This window comes from Bubalus bubalis, chromosome 12 (assembly GCF_019923935.1).
Source record: "Bubalus bubalis isolate 160015118507 breed Murrah chromosome 12, NDDB_SH_1, whole genome shotgun sequence".
Lineage (NCBI taxonomy): Eukaryota > Metazoa > Chordata > Mammalia > Artiodactyla > Bovidae > Bubalus > Bubalus bubalis.
This window is the reverse complement of record NC_059168.1, coordinates 6104287-6120607: the sequence shown is the minus strand read 5'-3', so window position 1 is coordinate 6120607 and position 16321 is coordinate 6104287. Positions and strand designations below refer to the sequence as shown.

The following is a 16321-nucleotide window of genomic DNA, read 5'->3' as shown; positions in this document are numbered from 1 at the left end:
TTGTATGTCTCAGCTAACAGTGTTGATCATGGAGTTTTGGCTAGTTTGTTAATTTTGACATGTGTGTTTATTTTAAAGAAAAATTGACTGAAACACTCCAGTGTATGTGAAGAGCCTTCTATACCTGTGCTGCCCAGGAAGGTACCCCTAGCCATATACAGCTGTCTGAATTTAAATGAACTAAATTAAACTGAAAACTCAGCTCCTCAGTCACCCTGGCTGCATGTCAGATGTTCAGGTGGCCATACTGGTTACTTGCTGCCAGACTGGATGGTGCAGTCAGTCAGACACGGGTGACTCTGAAGGAACATAGTTTTATGTTCCTCTCTCTACCAGAGACACTGAGGCTTAAATCCACCTCTGTTAAATCTTATACTCTGTACATTCTCTCTAATTCCCTTAATTACAGGGAGAAAAGACGGATTTACGGAGAAGAGGAGAAAAGATGTTGAGCCCTAATCACTGGGCCACTAGGGAAGTCTCTAAAAGGCCAAACTCATGGCAAAGTTCAGAAGCATTTTTGCAATAAATCCTAAGTTTCAGAACCTCATGTTCTTGAGGGTAGGTTCCTTACAAGGAAAACAGTTGCTAATGCAGGAATAGTTATCCTTTTAATGGTCCCTTTTCAGTGCTGTGAAACGTTGAGGTGACATAGCTATGGGTGGGTTCCATCGTTTGGGTTTTCTTCTTTTCCTCCATGAGTTGTTGAGACCTGGTCCACGCCGACACTGCAGCCTCCGATCCCCAAGTGCCCTTGGGTTCACATCTCCTCCTGTGACCTACTTAAAGGATTAAAGCTTCAGGATAGCACTCATTACATTTATAGACCTTTGATTTTAAAGCTTTCGGATCAGATATTGACGGTTCCTGTGGAATATTTACCATTAGGATACTCCAGGAATCATTGTTGGCTGCATTCTTTCCCGGATGCCTTACATTGTAGTAACAGTGAATTTGCAGGCTTGGTGCAGAGTCCAGGTTTCTTTCCATGTGGCTGTATTTAAAAGGAAAAGTGAAAAAAAAAAATCCCATCTCATGGGAAGATTAACATATGGTTTACAAATTACAAGGGTCCCTGGTGGAGTGGCAGGGAGGCAGAGAGAGAGAGAGTGTGTGTGTGTGTGCGTGCGTGTGTGTGTGCGCGCGCGCATGTGCACGTGGGGTGCATGCATGCCTGCTCAGTTAATGTCCAACTCTTTACAACCCTGTGGACTATAGCCCACCAGGCATCTCTGTCCATGGAATTTCCTAGGCAAGAATACTGCAGTGGGTTGCCATTTCCTTTTCCAGGGGATCTTCCCAATCCAGGGATCTAACCTAAGTCTCCTGCATTGGCAGGCAGATTCTTTACCAGCTGAGCCATCAGGGAAGCGCCCCCTGGGGGAGAGAGTCCCCAGCAAGTATCTTGAGACAGGCTGTGCATTCTGCTAGGAGTTGTATGATAAGCATACTTTTATGTTCCTCTTAAAATGTATGTTCTACTCTCTGGCAGGAAATCTGTCCTTAAGTATGAGAAGACATAGATTCATATGTGTAATTTACTGTATAAAGTCTTTGAGAACATAAGTCAATTGATATTACCCTCTTCCTGTACAGAACAGTTTTGAAAATATGCTTCTACAGACTATTGTCAGAAATAATAGTTAAAAAAAAAAGAAGTCTCCATAAATGATCCATGAGGTATATAGCTGAATTTTCTGGCAATCTTACATGTTTAATTTGTGCAAATAAAGACTGTGTTTTTTCTTAAATCTGCATCTTGTTGAGTTCTGGAGACTGGGTATTTCCTAGTTTTTCTTATGGACTCAATCACAGTAACGTATAAGCTTGCAGACCATTAGGGAAGTAAAAATGATTTCATCATTCTTTCTTGGCATGTGAAAAAACATGATAATGTCTAGTTGAAACATCTAATTTTAAGTTCAGTGACAAAGTTAATTTTAGTGCAATCTTTGATAGCAGTATCCACATATAAAATCAGTTTTTACTGCTTGCTTGTTAACAAGTGACCCATGTGCTTAAAGATACTTTTAAATAATTACATGATGACTCTGAAGCTGTGTTCCATAAAATTAACTTGCTAAAGCTACAGACACTGGTAACTGAGTCCCTATCCCAGAGTCCTGGAGGAGAGAAACTCATTGGCCAAATTTGGGTTGGGTGACCAGATCGGCCATGCTTATTACTTTGGTTGATGGGCTGAAGCCAGGTGGACAGATCTCGGTGGTACCCAGGGAAGTGGGATGAGCTGACACCCCCAGAAAGGTCATGACCCACAGATTCTCAGAAGCTGAAATTGTGTCACAAGACTGCTTCCCCAGAAATTTTTGTTTCTTTTCACTTTGTTAACTTGATGTAGGAAAAAGTAACTCGAGCTTCCCAGTGGTAAAGAATCCACCTGCCAATGCAGGAGATGTGAGTTTGATCCCTTGCCTGGGAAATCCCATGGACAGAGAAGCCTGGTGGGCTAGAGTCCATGGGGTTGCAAAGTTGGACATGACGTAGTGACTTTAAAAAAAAAAGGTAACTTATTTTAATTTGTGGCTCTTTTATCACTAGTGAGGTGAATATTTTCAGATACTTAGTCTTAAAATATCTCATTTGTATTTTCTCATCTGTGGGTTATAACTTTGCATGTTCTCATCTACAAGTTATAACTTTGTTCTTCAGCATATTCTAGTGAAACCTCTTTTGTATTATATTTCCAGTGATTCCAGAAAATGTATATCTTATTAGATATTCATTCTCTTTATAAATTTTATATTTGAAAAAAAATTTATTATAATAAAGCAGGCATTAGCATTTCTACAGCCCTTAAAAATATGGTCACTTAAAAAAATGAACAGCCTCTTACTTAAAGAGAGAAGGAAACGGCAGCCCACTCCAGTACTCTTGCCTGGAAAATTGCACGGATGGAAGAGCCTGGTAGGCTACAGTCCATGGGGTCGCAAAGAGTCAGACACGACTGAGCGACTTCACTCTTCTTTCTTTCTTATTTAAACATTATTAGTGTCTGATTAGGTAGACAATGAAATTTTTTCCTTTTCAGACAAATTCTTTTAAAAATAAAATCTCTTGATAGTGGTAAAGATAAATACCAAGTAGAAATTATCTGTATATAATTTCAGGATGTACCAATGCAGACTAGAATTCATCATTGTTTTAGTTGAGTTGTGGTGAGTTTTGTTTTTGTTTAGATTTTGTTGTTTAGTGAGTTTTACCAGGAGTATATTATTTACTAGTGTTAGTTGTTTGGTCCTGTCCAGCCCTACAACACCATGGACTGTAGCCCGCCAGGCTCCTCTGTCCATGGGATTTCCCAGGCAAGAATACTGGAGTGGATTGCCATTTCCTCCTCCAGGGGATCTTCCTGACCCAGGGCTTGAACCCAAGTCTCCTGCATTGGCAGGGGGATTCTTTACAGTCTGAGCCACCACGGAAGCACATACTATTTGCTAAGAATACAGCAAATTCTTTGCTCTTCTTTTTTGCAGGGGATTGATGTCGATGCTGAAAGTTGTGCAGTGTGTATTGAAAATTTTAAAGGAAGGGACGTTATCAGAATTCTGCCATGCAAGTACGTTCTCTTACTTCCTGAGATGTTAAAAAATCACAAGTTTCAGGTTTCTGACCAAAGAGTTAACATGTCTTTCAGGATATGAAGATCTTACTATCAGGTGACATCTTGTGATCATCTCACCTCTTAGAAAAGCAGCTCAAAGTCTTCAAGGTCCTCTTGTACTGTTTTACTTTAAGACTGTTTTGCTTGAAGACTTTAGGTGACCATTAAGACCCACTGTCTCCTTTTGTTGCAGATTGGCTTTTAATCTTATAGTCAAGGAGGCTTCAGTACAGTCCTGGGGGTCTATACTGTACATTTATCAATGGAGAAAGTCTGCCATGTTGGGAGAAAGGAAACTGAAGCTGGCCAGGTGAAGGCCCTGGGGGAGAGGGCCAGGGACAGTCAGCAGACCTGGCTCAGGCTCTGCTATTATTACCATTTTTTTTTTTTTAGCTTCTAAATATTTTAATTCTTATGTTTTAAACTAGTGAACATTTTCCCAGACATTTATTAGAAATGTTATCCTTAAAGACATTTCCTGGTTATGTATCTTTATCTGTTATTTTTCTATGGAGATGCCTTTTTTCTTAGATTAGGCTCTGCTATTATTTGCACCCTGAGTTTGGATTCTTTTTGGGGTTGTGTGAAATAAATATTCCTCCTTTATTTAACTAGGCTTTTTTTTTTTAGCAACAGAAATTTGTTTCCTTTTTAATCATGAGATGCTTTGATAACTTTTCTTTAAAAATTGCTTTGTCAGCAGAAAGGTGTACAGAGACTATGTTTTAAAGCTGGTCATTTTAAATTCTGCTTTGCACCGATTAGAACCAGGTCACAAGTTAGTATTTAATTGTGCCTCACTTTATGTTTGCAAGTGTTCAGAGTATATACCAGTACTTGATAGGAGATAAAGTTCTCAGGAGTTCTGTAGAGGACATCAAGTAACGAGGATCAGAATAACAAAATTAATTTCCCCGCATCAAGATAGTGAACTTAAGTCTGCAGGAGTTCATGTGGGTTGGTGTGCCGGGTGCTTAGTGAATTGGGGTCGGTGTCAGTTGACGGGGTCCTGTAGAACATGATGAAAACAGAAAAGAATTATTGTTCTAGGCTGGTTGGAGGCAAGTCCTTCTGACTTGAACGCCACACAGTGAGCAGCCAGGTTTCCTTCTACAGGAAATGGAGATGCTCCTGACGCCCGAGCTGGGACTTGCACTCGGGTCATAAACAGCTGAGTGTCTCCTGAATGTGCATGTATCCTGGTCGCCTTAGTGGGGTTTTCATTCCCTGCCCCCAGCCCACCCCAGTTTTCTCCTGTGATTTATTTCAACTGATTTCCCAATGGAACCAACATATTTATTTTTCTCAAAACTATTCCTCTGGGTCAATTTCAGTTTAAGGCTGGATAGGTCACAAGACAAGCTGGGTTGGACCACCTTACGTCCTTACCTGCTGTTGTTTTTAACTGCCCTGACAGGTTTCCCTTAGAAGAAAAGGTCTTTAGACAGTGACGACAGCAATAATAATGAAAAATTGCTGAGGATTTGTAGTGCCCACTACTATAGTGCCCAGTAGCCACGTGGCATGTGGGCTCCTCAGAACAGCCTGGGGTAGGTACAGAGGGGCTCAGGCTCTAGTTCGCAGTCATAGCATCTGATCACACAGCTGGCCTCTGAGCCTGACCGGTGTGGTTCTGATCTCCACACCCGCTTACCTGCAGCACAGATAAACTGCAGACTCATCACCCGAGAGGGGAAGTGAGCCAGCGAAGACCTCAGTAAAAGAGAATTCATACGTGATTTCTTTTTTGGATTCTGAAACTAATGTGTTCATTCTAGAGAAATGTAGATGCTACAAAAATACATTAAGACAAAAAATAAGTGTTTTTTTAACTTGCAACCCAAAGATAACTTTAATATTTTAATTGATATTTTGTTGTGTTTTTACTGGAGTCGCTTTATAGAAGATACTGTCAGTTTTTTATTGGTTTGTCACTGTTAGTTTACTCTTCAGTTTCTTAGGTCACATTCATTCCCGAAAGGCTGACAGAGGCACATAAAAATACATACCAGCATGATACAGAAATAAACCATGCTGTTTTCGTGCAGTGAAGGGGGAATTTCCCTCTCAATGCCAAATTCCATTTACTTTGGAAAGTAGAACAGATAACCTCCCAGGGTAAGTGGATACACTGGAATTTTGATATGACGGCATTTAACTTGTAAACAAGAAGATGAGTTGGTAGGATGTGTTGTTTCCTTTATAAGATATGAGCAATTGTTTTAAGACATTAACACGTACTTAATTTTTTTAGGCATATTTTTCATAGAATATGCATTGACCCATGGCTTTTGGATCACCGCACGTGTCCAATCTGTAAACTTGATGTCATCAAAGCCCTGGGATATTGGGTTTGTTACGTTTTTGTTTATATTCAATCTCTGCTCCCCTCACCCCACTGCCCCCCATTCTCCCTGAGTGATTTGCTTCTGTTCCTGACCAGAGAGGCAGGAGGAGTGAACCAGATGCTCCTTCTAGGATTCTTCTGGTTCCTGAAGAAATTTTCCTCTACATCAAAAGTAAATTCTTAAGACATTCCCCAAAAATCAATGAACTTACAGGGTTATCGAATAATACACTAGGTGTATGCTTAAAGTTCATACTTAGAGTGGTATTTTTGCTATATGTTGTAACACTCTGCAGGGTCTTGTAGGTGCTGGTCAGTGTCGTAGAAATAATTATTGTAAAACATCTGACCTGCAAGGAGCCAGGTGCACATTTTACATACAAGGAAGCGAAAGCCCGCACGTCTGGACACGAGCTCTCCCGAGACCTGGGTTTCAGAGTCAGGTAGCGCAGGGGAAATTCCTCCTGCAGCGAACGTGCTCCATCGCTTTGCCATACTGAGCTGGGCACAGGGCCTCGCTCAGAGAATAGAGCCGGGAGGGCGGAGTGAAAGAGAGCAGGTTATTGCAGCTGTGCACTGAATGACTTACGTGCGTCAAAATGTTGACTCCTGGCCCCTCTGGGAGGGGAGCGCTGTTCTAGTAACCACCTTTAGAAACCAGAAGCACGAGCTTAGGGAGAAGTCGCTCACCTAAAGTCACAGGTGATGTGATGGGTTATCAGCTTTCAGGTGTAAGTTTGCTTAATTCCAGGGTCAAAGCTCTTAACTAGCCTCCAACCCAAAAGAGGGAAAACAGGTTTTCCTAGATTGTTATACTTTTAGAGTCTAAATATAATCTGTTACTGTCCCAAGATACTCTTGGTTAAATATAAATTGTTTTGAAACAGAGATCTTTGAGAGAAGTAATTTAAATATCAGATAATATTTTTCTTGTTGCTAAACATAAGATGTTTTTGCAACATTTACTGAAGAGATTTTTTTTTTATGATAATGAATTTATGTGACTGTATCAGCCCTCAAGGCTGCAGGCCCCTTCAAAATATTTTTCGTTTTCCAGTTCAGCATATCTTTAAAAGAGAGCTAAGGGACCACGCAGTGTCTTAATAACCAGTGTGATTTTTGGTGAATTACAGTGTTTAGGTGTGAGTTGCAGAGGCCTCACTGTGGATGCACAGAGAGGGAGGCAGAACTGTGTTACTGGACCCTTACCCACCTGGATGTCTAGAAAGCGTGTCTTTGCTCTAGAATCTCTAATGTTCATTGATTGGTTGGTTTTGATAACTGGCGGCTCTCCTCAGCTTGGCGGGTGTCCTGGGCTTTCTTAGTGACCGTGGCGTGTTCCTCTCTCACCCAGCCCTCCTGGGACCATGTCTTAAACAGTGGAAGCCAGGGATTAAACAGGAAGTTTCCTGGCAGTTTTCCTTCTCCTTTTCCTCCTGTAGATTCACTCTGAAACGCCTTTTGAGTTGCTGTCTTCATTAGTTGGTAACTTTAGACCTGCTTTTCATTTCTAAACATTTGTGGAAAAGGCATTCCATTGACCTTAGCATTGAGACTGTTTTTGGAAATGTATCTACGTATATTTCACGTGTTAAAAATCCAGACTCATTTTACATCATGTTGTCTTGCTTTCAGAACGTTAGTTTCAGGAGGCTAGAATATGTGTTCCCAGAAAGCTTGTTTCCTGTTTTGAAGAAACTTACAGTAATTTGAAATCACACTTAAGAAATTAACTTGTCTTGCCTTTATTTATTTATTTTTTTAATTCTTTGACAGACCTGTCTTTTCCTTTAGACCCGTTGAGCCTCCTGCATTGAGTTGTAGAGAGTTTTACACTCTCCTCTCATGTGGTAACTAGTTCTAATTTCCACAGGGAGAAAATGACCACAGTGAGAGCAGCCATTGGCCCTCACAGACTCCAGAGTGGCACCTGACTTTGCAGCTGTGAACGCTTTGACATGCCTCTTGTCCCTGTCGTGTTTGCTCTGGGGCCGGCCTTTATCAGGGGTGTGCAGTGCTGGGTCTGGACGTGGCTCTGGAGAGACAGAGCTGCACAAGGCTCCACCCTTCTGCTCACTGGCTCCTAGGAGTTCTGCCATCTGGGCTGGCGGGGGGCAGGTGTTCACCCCACCCCGCTGGCCAAGGAGGCCTGTTTGGAGAGTGTGGGACACAGACAGGGGAGGCCTTGACCCTGCCAGCGGCAATGGGAGCGTTCAAGGAGGGCTTTCTGGAGGGACATTTGAGCTGCATGTTAATGGATCTGCGTATCAGAAGTCAATGGCGAGTGACCACGTGGGGTCTGAGACGGGCAGCTAGTTCAGCCTGGCAGGTATTCAGACAGGTACCTGGAAAAACAGATCAGGGCAGGCTGAGTGGGAGCGCGGGTGCGACAGCAGCCCAGCAGGACTTGTTGGTTGGTGTGGCAGGCGTCTTCTCTGGGGGTGCCTGTGGGAAGGCAGTGAGCCACGCGGTGGTTCTAGAACACAGGTGGGGCCGGCAGCGGGAGCAGCAGTGCCTTTGGCCCTGAGGACCCCAGGAGTGGAGCGGGCAGCTAGGCTGTGCGGTGTTCAGTCTCAGCCCAGGTTCACAGGAACACCCACCCGCCCCCAGTCGGCCTTTTACCAGCAGATGCATCCATCACAACTCAAAAAAGTTTCTGGATGGCCCCCAGGTTTTGAGACTCAATGAAGGGGTGCTTGTAGGGCCTCCTGTACCCACTTTCCTGATCTCATGGGGAAGTGGAGGCACACTGGGAGCAGACAGACACCCTGTGCGGAATAATTGGTGCTCTCTGAGTGAATGGGGGCAGTCTGCACCCCCTGATGATCAGGAGCCTGCTTGTCTCCTGAGCCCTGGCCGCTGGCAGCAGTTAGGGCGGTCTTTCAAGGTCAGGGCCCTGGTCTCAGTGGTCAGCAGCCAGCCAGGCTGCTCAGGAAGTCAGGAAAATGCGTTTGTGTCAGAGCTTCACTTTCTGTCAATACATAGTTTAAAAGGTGGCATCGCTTGTGTCAAGGGGAAAAATGGTTTTTTGGAGGAAAAGCATTTAGACCATGAAAAGCTACTTAGAAGTAACTCACTTTCTGGTGATGCTAAGAAGACACTGCTGATGTGCTTTTTGCAATATTGGTGTTTAGATAGTTTGTTTGAATTATGAGCAGATGATGATAGATAAGCTTGATGCTGTTACTGAGAAAAGGTGTTTTCTTTGCTCTAACTCTCAAGGGCGAGCTTGAGGACGTGCAGGAGGTGACTACCCCAGAATCTCCCCCTGGGGGTGTCTCGGCTGCAGATCTGAGTCTCACGGTACCGGATGGTGAAAGAAGTGGCACTGGCAGCTCCGAGTCGCCCTCCACCAGTGACCCCGTGCCTCCCTGTGATGCCAGCTTTAAAGAGGATGCAGGTGAAAACACAGCCTTGCTGGGTGAGTCACTGGCCGGTTACAAACACAGTGGTGTTCCCAGTGCTTAAATGAAAGTGAAAAAGCACATAAGGTGCAGAAAAAACATAACGGAAAAATGGAAACCACAGTCTTACCCCTACAGACACAATACTGTTTCAACATTTCGATAAATATATCTCAGATTTTTTTCTGTGTGTGAGGAGGAGGAGAATATAATTCATGTGTGGTAACCCGTTTCTTCCTCTTGGTGTATGAAACTGTATCCGTAGACGAGACCCGTGATTTTGTGCAGCTGTGTGCTAGCGCATTCTGGGTTCAGCATAGTTTCTGTAAACCACATCCTGCTGCTGGACTTCTGTATCAGTAACACTGAGATAACTTTAGTGTGTATATTTACCACCTGTCTGTCTGTGTCCTCCTCATAGGTAAAATAGAAAGAATTGCATTTTTTGAGTTACTGATGCAACTACCTTCTTTTCATATTTGTTGGTCATTTATATTTCTTTTCTGAGTTGCCCATTTCATCCTTAATTTACTTTTCTATAGAAAAATTAACTTTTTCATATTGGTTCTAAGAGCTCTTTGATCTTTGCTTTGTTTTTTATCTTGTCCAGCCTTCTCATACTTTGCATGATTCTGCCTTTGATAGAATGCTAACTTAGGAAAGTCTTTCTCGGGGTTATTAACTTACATTTTACTAACAGTTGTGGTTTTGTATTTTATGCTTAAATCTTTAATGCATAATGCACATAGCTTCAGAAAAGATTTAGCTCAACTATTTTTCCCAATTATTTAACCACTTGTCAGTTGTTTAGTGATCATTACTTGTGAATAATATGTTTTGATATTCACAAGGCAAGGCAAATTCCCTCATCTTTATTCTTCTTATTTTAAAATATTTCTGAGCTGTTTTTCATTTTTTAAGATTAATCTTTAAAATCAATTTACCATGTATAAGAAAATCCCATGAAAAATTTTATTATAGTTGAATTAATTTATAGATTAACTGAGAAGAATTGATGCTTCTAATTTTGAATTTGCCAACCTGGAAAAAGAAGCATATTTTTCCAAATTGGTAATATTCAAACTGAATTGGCTTGTCTTTTTTTTGTACATTTTTAGAATCTAGGAGGCAAAGATAGAAACGTGAGAACTGAAGTTTTAAAGCAGAACCAGAGGAAGAAAGAATGCATTGTGTAAGAAAAAGGGAGGATGAATTTCAGAGAATTAGGAAGTGGAAAGCTGGATCGCGTAGGAGTTCTCCTAGCTGGGTCTCCTGCTGGGAATGAACCGCCCTGTTTTCAGCAGTTCCACTGCAGTGAGCCCAGATGCATTTCATTGTAATTTTTGCTGTTTCCTTCAGTCTCCAGAAGGGAAACGAAATTTGTTTTCTCTACTACTTGACTACCCTTGAGATATTTCAGGACAGGTAAAATTCTTAAGCTGAATTTCTAAGTATTTGTTCACCAGTAAATTTGACAAGTAATTTATGTGTTAATATTATTTCTAGCCTACCATCATAACAACATCATTTGAGAAATATTACATTGGAAAAAAGTTAATTCTTTCCAGCCGACCTTAGGACTTCCAGAGTATAATGTAACTTCATTAGTAGCTAACCTAACACCCTCTCGACCCTCAGGAGCATCTGGAGATGAAGATGGGGGTTATTAGGGCAGCCCACTCCCTGGAAAAGGTGTCTGCAGCAGTGGGCTCCTCTCTGGCCCACTTGACCTCAGGTCTGCTTGTAGGTGAACTCACAGTGCTTGGCTCTCCTAGTTTTGAGGAGGTACTGTATTCCTGAAAGAAACCTTCTGTGCCAAAATTATTCTGTTCTCCTTTCCTAGTAACATCCTACTGGACTCAAATGCCAGTTTGAACCTCTCCGGGTCTCCATTTCCAGTCTCTAGATTGGGGATAATGATGTAGCCGTCTCTAGCTTGTAGGGTCAATATACATTGCCCAGTAAACGCAAGCTGCTTGTCTTCATGGGTCGGTGATGCCATCGCTGCGTGTTTGGAAACACACTCTAGTTAATCCCAGCAGCTCAGCCTGCATCTTTTCTGTTGCACAGTGCTGACCACATGCTTGCTAATTAGACTAGAAAAGCCCTCATGCTCTACGTGAAGCAGGTGTTTTTATATTTTCTTAACTCTCTGTCTGGAATAGGTTGCTGTTTCTCCATGTAAGTTTTATTTAACATTTCTATAATTTGTTTCATGAATGACGATCTCCAAATGTAACAGTGTTTATGTAACCAAAGCCCAGGATATGCCCAGCGACTAACACTGGCTCCCGTTGCTTTGTTGTAGAGACAGGCAGGAGTGACGCTCAGCGTGACGGACCCGCCTGCTAGCGCGCGACCTGTGGACCGTGTCATGGACAGAGCCTGGGCTCGAATTAAAGGACATTTTATTTTTGTTACTTTAGTGCATAGTTTGTATATGTGAAAATAATGTACATTCTTTTACCTTTCAGGTTCTAATTTGGTATACAAAGAGCTATTTTATTCTTTCAAGAGACTTTTTGATTAGTCTTGATATATTTATCTATTGAAATGTATCATAAGATGATTCTGTCTTCTCTAGGATGGTTCTAGCCTAAGCTTGACTTTAGACTAGTTGAAATGGAGTTGCATGATTATATTCAGTAATTGGTCATGCAAGTTTCCCTGGAGGAAAGAGTTTTTTCGAACATTAAACTTGTCAATGTGATGAGAGAAGTCTTTTGCTTTCTTACACCTCTGTACTTTAGAGAGATTTCCAAACCCAAGAGCACTTTCATTGTTGTTTTTTAAATTTGGAATTATGAGAAAAGTACGGGTGGGCTTGAGTAATTTTATTTCTCCCTTTTATTACCTAATTTCTTCTAATAACCTTGATGGAGAGGGAACTTTTATCCCCTTTTTTCTACAAATAAAAACAGCTGTCACATGCAAGCATGAAGTCCTTCATTGCTGGCTAAGGAAATGGGGTAAACAGACTCTGGTGTGGGTTGTTTGGGGGGTTTTTTTTGTTTGTTTTTTGAGGTAAATGATGAATTTACTGATTCCAACTACAGTTTAATCTTTACAATTAAAAGGGTGATAGATGGAGACTTTCAGTTGCTGTTAAAATAAACCAGTAACCAGTTTTCTAGATTAATTTTAAAGCCATGGAAAAAAGCAGTGAACTTGTTTCATCATCTCTCCCGTCTACTCTTGTTTGCTGTTTTCCTTGAAGGTAGGGGAATTAGGCTGCTCTGAAGCTGTGGGGGCCGCTCTCTAAGTTGAAAAAGTGATGAAACAAACAGTGGGTAAGACTGCACTCCCGCTGCAAGGGCTGCAGGTTCGATCCCCGATTGGGGAAGTTCTGCATGCCACAGGGGTGGCCAGAAAACAAAACAAAACACACACATTGTGCTCTGCTGTCACTTCTTAGAGGTGGAAGGTCCAGAGTGAGGAAGAGTTAGTTTTTTTGCAACTTGAAATTGTAGTCCTTTGTATCTTCCAAACTGTTTACTGTGTACATCTTTATTTGATGGTAAAAATAAATGTTTAAGTATATAATTTTTAAAGTGTAAACAATTTATTCTTATAGCTGTATCTAAGATGTAAAGTTTATATAGTTTTTTTTTTTTTTTTTTCCAAGTTACTTAGGACACTCTGATTCCAGCCACTCAGTGAAACTCTAGGTGATTAAACAGTGTTACTGATATCAATGGAAGCCAGACTCCATGGGAAGAGCTATTGGGATAGAAATTGCCTTACTTTTGAGCACTCATTTCAACAGACACTGCAGTGGGTTTCCATAATAGCCATTATCTTTGAAATTTGCCTTCTGTGTTGTTCATTGCAAATAGGAAACTATGTCCCTGATTCTATACCAAGTAGATTGCTCTTTGTATTTTAAGACACATACTAGTGGAAAGTGCTTTAATTCTTCCCATTAGCCAGTGACGCTGACTTTAAAGAGTGCTTTGACAGATCAGGGTGAATTGTTTTTGATGATTATGGGCGAGTGAGTTCTTACCAGCGACTGTCAGCCAGAGCTTTACCTAATTCAGGGGTTTGAGGGACTCCTCTGGGGTTCACTGTTTGGCACTCTGTGCTCCCACTGCAGGGGGCACGAGTTCCACCCCTTGTCAGGGCACTAAGATCCCCTGTGCTGTGAGGCACAGTCAAAAAAAGAGACTTTGACCCTACGTCATAAACGTAAGAGACTGGAAAAATTACAGAACTCTCATCTTTAGAAACACAAGTCTTTAACAGCAAATAAGGAAATCTGCAAGAGCAGACAAAACCCTTTTGTACTTGGTAAGGAAAATGTTTCTTCAAAAGGATTTTCTTAGGTAGACGTGATAAAGGGTCAGTTACTAGAATTTTTGCTGAAACACAACATTGATAAAATGCTGGGAATCTGGGGAATATAAATGAAGAAAGATTAGTAAAGCAGAGAGATTTAGTTCAGATTGTATTACTTAATGGCAGTAATCACTTCCTTCTGACAGTTGTCTTGAAAGCTTTGTTCACAGGTAATGCAGAGACTGTTCTTTGTTTTTAACTGTGAGGGCCTCGGTGGTGTGTGGACAGCATGGACCCGTGGATGCCAGCGCCCCCTGCTGGGCAGCTTCGGGGCTTCCCGTCAGAAAGCCAGGCCGCCTGCCGGAGGGATGTGCACACCGCACCTGAACAGGTAACAGCGCCTCGCCTGCTGGGAATGGTGGGCGCCCAGACTGTTCCCTGGAGGGCTGCCCCACAGTTACTGAGGAATGATGACACTGAAAGGCCGAATTGCAGTGTGCCCCCGGCAGTTGGCTCTCTGTGGGTGCACGATGACAAAACCTCCTGAAGCGAACCTCTGGTCTGACCTCAGTAACGTCGGGGCACGGTTTCCAAAATGGGCCTTTCCAGCAAGCTCAGACATTTTTAACAAGAGATGATTGGTGAACCCTGGGGAACTTTGGGGCTTCAGCATGCAATAAGCACCATTCTTCATGTTTTATGATACACTTACTACACAAAAGACCGCTAGAATCATGAAAACAATAATAATAGTAATAGACCACATGGTAAAGAATTCACATGCCAATGCAGGAGACACAGGAGGCGTGGGTTCGATCCTTGCCTGGGTCGGGAAGATCCCCTGGAGGAAGAAATGGCAACCCACTCCAGTATTCTTGCCTGGACAATTCCATGGACAGAGGAGCCTGGTGGGCTGCAGCCCATGGGGTCACAGAGAGTCAGACCTCACTGAGCACACAGCACAAGACATCCAGGGAGCCAGGTTGCTTTCACTGGGACAGAATACCCCACATAACCAGATGCCCCCGGAAGATGGCTTAGTTTAGCTGCAGTCTGTTCTGGAGCACACTCGTATGATCAATGAGGTCAAGTCAGCACATATACGTGGCTAACTACAACCTGAGGTACTTACATGTTTTAGTCAAAAGCATTTCTTCAGGCTCAGTGTAAACTCTAATTTGCAGCTTACAGAGCACAGAACTTTGGCCTGAACCAGAGTTCATCTTATTTTTCTGCACGCTGTGCTTCTGTCACAAGAGCACCAATTAGAAAAGCCACCAATGCTTTTCCCAGTTAATTTTCATTTTTGAAGTTTTAAAACACTTAAAAGCATTTCATTTTCAAAAGTACTGGTACATCGATTACTAGTGACAGAAGTAAAACAATGTCATCATCAGCCATGCATCTAAAAGTGTGCCCTCATTCTAACAGGAAAGTATAAAACAAGTTGTAAATCAAAAAAGTATTTGCATTACATTAGTTTAAGATTAGTACAAAAAAAGTCAACCCATTCTTTTTGACGCTTTGGAGGCTTATTTATCAATGGATAAAAAGAAACCTGGGAAAACACTTATGTTTTCTGTTAGGCTGATTAGTTATTGAATCTCAGGATTTTGGAAGTCCTTTTCTTAAGGATTTTCCACATAAGCATTTGCACAAACTCATGTCCATTGAGTCCATTAAAATTTATGAAAGTTTGTCTATTCTCATACCATTTATTATGGTTATCATTTGTCTGAATGATACCATTTTCTTCGAGTTGTATAAACAATACTGCTAAAGAAAGGTATTTGAAATAGTTAGATTTTAGGCTCACAAATACTTTTTCAAACATCTTTCTACCCTAAGATGTCATTTTAACAGGTCGTCTTGCTGTCTTCTTTTAAGCAGGTGATTTGAAGATATTAAAGCTAGAAATTGGAACTGAAAGTCCAGAGAATTCAAGATGTGGTTTTTAAAAAACATGAACTCATCTGATTAAACTTAAAAGTTGATGCAGTTATCAAATCCCAGGATTATAGTTCCTTTTATTTCAGGTAAACTTTCTTCTACTTTTAAACATGTTTAATGAAGAACTTTTTGCTGGTGTTGTAAATGTTTCTGGGTTTTTTTTTTCCCTCCCATAAAATGTTCTCTAAATATAACTACTATTCTTTGTAAGCTGTTTATTTGAAATACACCTGAAACCCTTTCCTCTGTCAAGTAAACACCAGGACTGTAACCTGGAAATGATGAACAGTGGTCTGTCTTTAGTCACAGGCCACGTTTGCAAATCTGCCCACAAAAGCCCGTTTGTGACCCCAAATCAGTGTTTGTGTGGGTGGCAACTTGTGGATGCCCCAGGGCAGAGAAGTGCCTAGCTGCCGGCACACACGTTCCCAGGTGAGGCTGGACAGGACGTGGTCTTCTAGCGTCAGACTGACAACAGGTGTCCTTTCGTGTTAAGTGTGGTGCCACATTTCTGACATTCTGTGCCGCTTAAGTTGGTGATTCCATAGCTTGGGACAGTGCCCAGGCATAGGGCTGCCACATGACTGAGGTGCCTCACAGAGAAAACGTGTGCTAGGCGAGCTTTGTGTGTGCATCCAGGCTGCCGGCCAGGAGCTCTCGCTTACCGAGAATCGGCAGGGCCTGAACCCGAGGTTGGGCGCTTCTAGCAGTGGTATGGGC

The 16321-nt window shown here is 42.0% G+C and overlaps 1 protein-coding gene and 1 non-coding gene across 5 annotated transcripts in view; both read left to right on the top strand.

The window, feature by feature from the left end:
• Positions 1–16321, top strand: part of RNF149 (ring finger protein 149) — a 31079-nt gene that overhangs the window by 13228 nt on the left and 1530 nt on the right. Inside the window, exons 4-8 of one of the 4 annotated variants that reach the window (XM_044925676.2) lie at positions 3495–3577; positions 5877–5973; positions 9192–9390; positions 11682–14042; positions 15539–15687. In XM_044925676.2, the coding sequence (XP_044781611.1) occupies positions 3495–3577; positions 5877–5973; positions 9192–9390; positions 11682–11725 (423 nt within the window). In that variant the 3' untranslated portion in view covers positions 11726–14042; positions 15539–15687. The other 3 variants (XM_025260721.3, XM_025260720.3, XM_044925677.2) reach the window with 3 other exon arrangements.
• On the top strand, positions 14111–14223 carry LOC112578272. The gene has a single exon (XR_003102570.1). It is a non-coding gene; the product is annotated as a small nucleolar RNA SNORD89 (small nucleolar RNA).